This window comes from Sinocyclocheilus anshuiensis, unplaced genomic scaffold (genome assembly GCF_001515605.1).
Source record: "Sinocyclocheilus anshuiensis isolate Anshui unplaced genomic scaffold, SAMN03320099.WGS_v1.1 scaffold4445, whole genome shotgun sequence".
Taxonomy (NCBI): domain Eukaryota; kingdom Metazoa; phylum Chordata; class Actinopteri; order Cypriniformes; family Cyprinidae; genus Sinocyclocheilus; species Sinocyclocheilus anshuiensis.
Window position 1 is genome coordinate 14,502 of NW_015549500.1, and position 6,810 is coordinate 21,311.

General features: G+C 40.1%; 1 protein-coding gene across 1 annotated transcript in view; it reads left to right on the top strand.

Moving 5' to 3' along the window:
- Positions 1-1,624: 1,624 nt before the first annotated feature.
- ift74 (intraflagellar transport 74) overlaps positions 1,625-6,810 on the top strand; it is a 19,783-nt gene continuing 14,597 nt past the window's right edge. The window contains 8 exon segments of the mRNA XM_016444894.1: positions 1,625-1,763; positions 2,331-2,441; positions 2,895-3,030; positions 3,112-3,160; positions 3,245-3,343; positions 3,819-3,879; positions 3,978-4,037; positions 4,124-4,185. Of these exon segments, the coding sequence (XP_016300380.1) occupies positions 1,758-1,763; positions 2,331-2,441; positions 2,895-3,030; positions 3,112-3,160; positions 3,245-3,343; positions 3,819-3,879; positions 3,978-4,037; positions 4,124-4,185 (584 nt within the window). The 5' untranslated portion in view covers positions 1,625-1,757.

A 6,810-nucleotide genomic window follows, 5' to 3' on the forward strand; every position in this document is an offset into this window, starting at 1 on the left:
CTGACTGGAAGTTTCTATGCCTAGTAAGAGCTTGATTAGCTGGTTCAGGTGCGTTTAATTAGGGTTGGCGCTAGTGTTGTCACGGTACCAAAATTTCAGTATTCGGGACCGATACCAGTGAAAATCCACGGTTCTCGGTACCAATTTCGGTACCAAAGCAAAACACAAAAACATGCTGTTAATTTCAAAGTTCAGTCTGTTACAATTATTTAATGCACAATGAACAAACATGAATGATCAAGTGTTTGTATTAAATAACATTCACAAACATTAATGAATGTTTTAAAAATATATTGTTCACTCACTGTAAGATGTTACTAGATCAGCTACCACTAAATATTGTAGAAACTTAATTTGCTGTAAAGTTGCTTCGCAACGATTTGTATCGTGAAAAGCGCTATACAAATAAACTTGAACTGAATTGAATTTTAATGATTTATTGTACTGTATTATATTTTATTGAGTTTTTCAGTCACACAGTGAATGTTTTCTTATCTATTATTTATTTTCTCACTCCTCAGTTCAGTACAGGTGACTGACAGGACTCAGTATTACTAAAGGAGACGATGATATTACTGGAGCAGCACAGTTTCTTGCTCAACATCAAGAACTTCCCTCAAACTGTAGCAATGTTAGTTTGCCTTATTTTTGCACTAAATATTGATTTATCCCCTGAAAAAAGGTTACATGCTTGAGGTTATTCAGACGATGGTCATTGATCTTGTATCAGTGCTCTGTTAGGTTAAACCATTTTTTAAAAGAGAGATCTTGAGGGGAAAAAAATAATGGAATAAAAAAATAAAGTAAACGAATAAAATTAATAATGGTATCTTGTGGCTCCTGTCATGTTACCTTTATTTTAATAGCACTTTATACAATAACAGATTGTTTCAACGCAGCAAACTTTAAGAATGAGGCAAATCCAAATTCCGCTTTACAGCAGCTGATACGCCATTATAACTGGGCATTTAACAGTGCTGTTGTACAAATGTAGTTAGAACGTTTTTATATAGTTTTTATTATATGTATAAAAGAAAATGTTTCAGTAGACGCGCTGCCGCGTCACATTCAGACAGCAGGGGGCAGCGCTGCGCTGTTCTCGCACGAAATCTCGCGATGACGTTGGTGGGTTGCTAGGCAGCTCAGAGGCGAGCGTTTGGTTTGGCTGTGAAAGAGCTAAGCTACACGAGTACAAACAAACTGCAGATTTACAGGTAAAGGTAAGCGCTCACTTATTAAATAACTTACAGGCGTTGTGTGGTCAGACCGTTAGCTGAGCAGATTTTCTGCTTGAGAACAAGAACAAAGAAAACAGGTCTGTTGCTAATTTGTTAGCCTGTAAAAGATAATAATCTGCGTGTTGTTTTCTTCAGTGCTTTACCTTTAAAGTGATATACTTTGGTTTGTAGTTGAAAGGCCGGGACTTTAAACATTTGTTTGCACGACGCTGTATTTTATAACGTTACGTCGTGTTTTGTTTCTGCGCTTTCTCTGTAAGTTAAAGAGCCGGTTTCAGTAATTCAGTGTTTATTTAAGCTGTGAATCCCAAACATTGATATAATATTCGACTTCCGCATTAATTAAACAATTCATCTGCTGTTTTTAATTGCTCCGTTGTTCTCGTCACTCTAAATGCGTTCTCAATATCGAAACATCAGGCTGTTTTGCAAGACCATGTTGATATCATGGTAGTTTATTATGGTACTGATGGAGTAACGTGGTATTGCTCTCTGATGCTAATATTATAACCTTTGTTTATGCAGGTAGGTCAGTTGAGAACCAGTTCTCTTTTACAATGACGACCTGTCATTAGGTCATGGTACTGCTTTTTAGTTTAATAATCATGCATTTGATCTTATTACAGCTGTTTTGTATTTTAAAGAAAGTGGTATAAATGTAGAAAGCTACTTTGTCATGTAGCTTGTTGTGTAGCTGCTGTCTCTAAACTGCTTATTAATATTTAAGAACCAGAATATCTAGTATTTCGAAACTTCATTTTGATTTCATAATATTTCATTAATACACAGTACATGTGTATGTAAAAATGTGGACATAAAAATAGATCAGTAATGTTTCCCAAGTGGGAAGTGCAGTGTACTGCCCTAAAATGGTGTAAAAGTGAATTTTCCTGGATCCAGAATGATGATAATTCATTCTTCCAGCATCTTCTGCACATCAGAGCTCTTCCTAACAGCGACTGTACGATGTTGAGAGCCGTCTTTTCACAAAAACTCATCTGCAGTCTGTTCTAATGTGCTGTATTATACTCTGGTCTAATCTGATATATTCTAATGTTCGGTGTTTTTTTTCTTTTCAACTTTACATTTCAGACCACAATGGCAAGCCAGAGACCCGTGAGCCGTGGATCGTTTGGACCGGGTTCTGGACGACCGCCTACAGCCCTCCGACCCCCGCAGACAGCCGTCAGAGTCAGCACCGCGGTGAACAATCATTATTACAGTCACACTCTCTGTCTGCTGTCTGAAATCATGCAGAATTATCAGTGTGTGTGTGTCTGTGTGTGTGTCTGTGTGTGTGTGTGAGTGTGAGTGTGTGAGTGTGTGTGTGTGTGTGTGTGTGTCTGTGTGTGAGTGTGAGTGTGAGTGTGAGTGTGAGTGTGAGTGTGAGTGTGAGTGTGAGTGTGAGTGTGAGTGTGAGTGTGAGTGTGAGTGTGAGTGTGAGTGTGAGTGTGAGTGTGAGTGTGAGTGTGAGTGTGAGTGTGAGTGTGAGTGTGAGTGTGAGTGTGAGTGTGAGTGTGAGTGTGAGTGTGAGTGTGAGTGTGAGTGTGAGTGTGAGTGTGAGTGTGTGTGTGTGTGTGTGTGTGTGAGTGTGTGTGTGTGTGTCTGTGTGTGTCTGTGTGTGTGTGTGTGTATATATGTGTGTGTGGTTCACAGATGGTCCCAGGCTCCGCTCGTCCAGGCAGCAGAGCTGGACCCGTGGCTTCTCCTGGTGTTTTATCGGCTCAGATTAAAGTGGCTGATCGGCCGGTGACTCAGCAGGGTCTCAGTGGAATGAAGACGGGCATAAAGGGTGAACTAACTTTCCTTTTTCTAATGAACATTAAAGTGATGTGATATCTGCACACTGATCGCTCTATTTTCACTCCTTAAGGACCACAGAGGCAAATTCTGGATAAGTCATATTACCTTGGGTTATTACGGTAAAAAGTGATGAAGATGCGAAGATTCTTTTTTACCACATCTCAGATAAAACAGACTGATAAATATTTCTTTGTTTGCTTCAGGAGTAAAATAAATGAGCTGACGATGGAGTCCAGCAAACTACAGAAGGACATCGACACCTTCAGTCAGGAGAATTCAGTGTATCTCTCTTATGAAAAAAGGTAATTTAACTTTTAGATCCACCAGAATCAAAAATCAACAAAACATTACAATACATGCATAATGCCAAATAATCTTTATATAGCAAATAATCAAAAACTATCATTATTATTACAATTTAAAATAACTGTTATCTGTTTTAATATATTTTACAAGCAACATTTTTTATTATGATCAGTATCACCATTGAAAATGTTAGAAAGCCTACTTTTTCAGGACAGAAAGTTTGAAGAATGTTGTTTATTTGAAATATAAATCTTCTGTAATATTACAAATGTTACATAATGTCTTTAAAACCACAGTATCCCAAACTATATAGTCTTTTAAAATGCGTTTTACATTTAAATTCAATATATTTTTATTATATTTTATGGATTTTCTTTATATATTGATCCTCTAAAAAGACCCCTTAACTGTTCAGTGGTTTAGCATTGATGACATCAGGATGCAGTAATTAATGTAATGTTCTGTGAACAGAGCAGAAGTCCTAGCTGGAGAAATCAAAGATCTTCAAGGGCAACTGGCAGATTACAACATGGTACACTAATTTAAAACAGTACTACAAGTCTCTTTATTTTGAATCAGTAAAACCATAGGATTTTGGGATGCATAATATCTGTGTCTTTTAATTACCAGCTGGTTGACAAGCTGAACACAAACACTGAGATGGATGAAGTGATGAATGACATAATCATGGTGAGATGACATTATTTAAACAGCAACATGTTCCTCTTTGCTCTTCTCATGTTCCTACTCATTGTATTTTATGTTCATCTCTTTAGCTGAAAGCACAGAATGACAGAGAAGCTCAGAGTATGGACGTGATATTCACCGAGAGACGAGAGTAAGTGCTTTTGTTTCTTCACAAGTAAAGGTTTGGCAGAGTTTGTGCACAAGAGGGCAGCAGCTGACCTGTGAAATGTTTCTCGATCTCCTCACGAGTATGACTTCTTTTCAGCTCTATCATGCCAGAGCTTCTTTTTAAATGATTCTACATATTCTTCAGGAAAACTACAAGCAATCAATTCACATCCTGGATATTTTTAGGATATTAGGGATAAAATATTGCATACATCACTGACAAGCTTTGAAAAAGTAAAAATTTGAATTACTTTGTGATAAAGTGCAGTGACAGCATTTGCACACAACTTTTTAACATGCTGAGATTCATGCATTTCCAGTTCAGTGATCTTTGGGTTTCATATTTTAATTCTTTTTCATATTGCACTACTGCACTGGAATAAACAGGTCCTCACAGTTTAATGCAAGAGCTTGTAGCTTCATTTTTCCACCCGTTTGCAGCCCCGGTCCTTCTCCTGCCACAGATCTTGCTCATGACTCGTCAGCATCCGCGTGTTCTCTGTAGTTTCCCAGATCAATGTAGCCGTCCTCTATAAAGCCATCATCATCCTCAAAGGGCTGCAAGCTCAGTCCAGTGTCCAGCTCTTGAGCGCTCGTGTCCGTCTGCTCTGTGTCCAGACTGAAGTTGGAAAAGCGTCCGGTATTGAAGACGCTGTGCTCCACATCCTCACGGAGCCTCTGGTGCCGGTAATTAAACAGAAGCTTGTACCATGAGGGAGATTTGACAGCGCATACAATGAGCATGGAAGTGCTGAGGGTTAGAGCCACGACACCGAGCAGGAACTTCCAGCTGTGGCTTCCTGTGTGTGTCTCACCATCCCTCGCCATCAACCCTGAGGAGAAACACATGCTCTGTAGAGTCCACTGACATCAGCTGTGTATTCAACAGTATTTGAGAAAAATGTTCGCAGTTATTTATCCTGTGTCCACTAAGAGGATCCACAGCAGAGTGCTGTAACTTCGTCTGATTGTGTTATGGGTGCTGCACTGTTTGAGCTCAGTGCAAGTCACAGTGTTTTAGAGACGTTCAGGCGTGTTACTGCTTGTGTGTTTACCTTTGCTGGAGCCGTTGACGTGGCTGCTGTTGTTTGGCTCTGTGGTGGGTGCTGGGGCTGGTGTTGATCTGGTTTTCATTGTGGTAGCTGTAGATTTCTCCACAGATGTTTTGATGGTTGAGGCTTGAATTGAGCAGGAAGGGTTTCCATCAAGCACAGCTGTTTTCTGGGGGGTGTAACAAGTGACTTCTTTCCCTGCAAGACCAACATGAGATTTGGCAGATTAATAAGTCAAACATTAAATAGGCAAAGGCATATACATCATATCTGAAGATAAAAACCAACTAAAGGGCTTGTTCTCACCTATTAATATGCCGGAGTCGTTCAGCTCTTTGATGAGGCTTGTGAGCGAGCAGGAGCAGTTCCATGGGTTCTCCTTCAGATCCAAACTCTTCAGATTTCTCAGTCCTTTAAAGATGTTTATGTCAAGGGTTTGCAATCTATTTCCTCTCAGTTTAAGAATATCTAGGTTTGTGAGTTTGTCAAAGGCTCGAGGAGGCAGCATCTGTATGAGGTTATAAGAAAGGTCTAGCACAGTAATCCTGCGATATTTCTGTAAGGGGTTTATATCCGAGGCGGACATCACAAGTGAGTTGTTGCTCAGGATCCATTCGGTGATGTTTGTAGGTGTATCTTCAGGAATCTCTGTCAGAGATGCGTTGCTCATGTCCACCTGAACACAAATGGTGAATGTTTGTTTGACATCGGAGTGTAATGCTTGACGAGCCATGGGGACAGGAGACCGCACTGTGTTTTACATCAGCTCGTAATTCTCCAGTCTATGATTTGACTGTGACTAATTGTTAGACAGTAACTTAGACATGAATATCACTTTGATGCAGAACGTGTTGGCATAACTGAGTGTGAAAGACACTCACCTGCTGTGCGATCACACTGGAGCTCATCAGAACCGCTGCGACCCAGACCACAAGCATCTGTCTCCCGGCCATGATCTGTGATACCTGTGATAACAGCATTGCATCAACCAAACAAACAGTGTCCTGTCCATAAGAGGAAAGAGAGCTCTTGCTAAATTGTCCTGTCTGTTGTGAGCTGTAGTCATAAAGAGCAAGAACCTTCTCTGCTCTTTATGCTCAGGAGAAAGTAAAAACCCTCTTCATGAGTGTCACACAAAGAGGATCTTTGTGCAGACGAGTCCCTCTCCTATCAGCATGCTGCTGTCCCGTGTCTCTCTGCTTGTGTTTGTTGCTGTTTTATGTTATCTGCCATCAGCCACAAAGATACTCATGGTCTTCTCTGGCTGGCATGAGACACACAGTCACCCAGTGTTCTCTAGCGGAGCGAGCTGACATGCATTATTGTTCAGTTGCATTAAGGACCGTTTAACTCTTGATTGCTGTATTTCTCCTGACAGCCTGTCGTCTCCATTTGCTTCATGGTTGGTTCAGTTCAAAAGTGATATTTGTGTTTCGTTTTGTTACCGGTTATTCTTAACCATGCCTGGAAATGAAGTTGCTTTTAAGCATTTACATTTACATTTAGTCATTTAGCAGACGCTTTTATCCAAAGCGACTTACAAATGAGGCCAATAG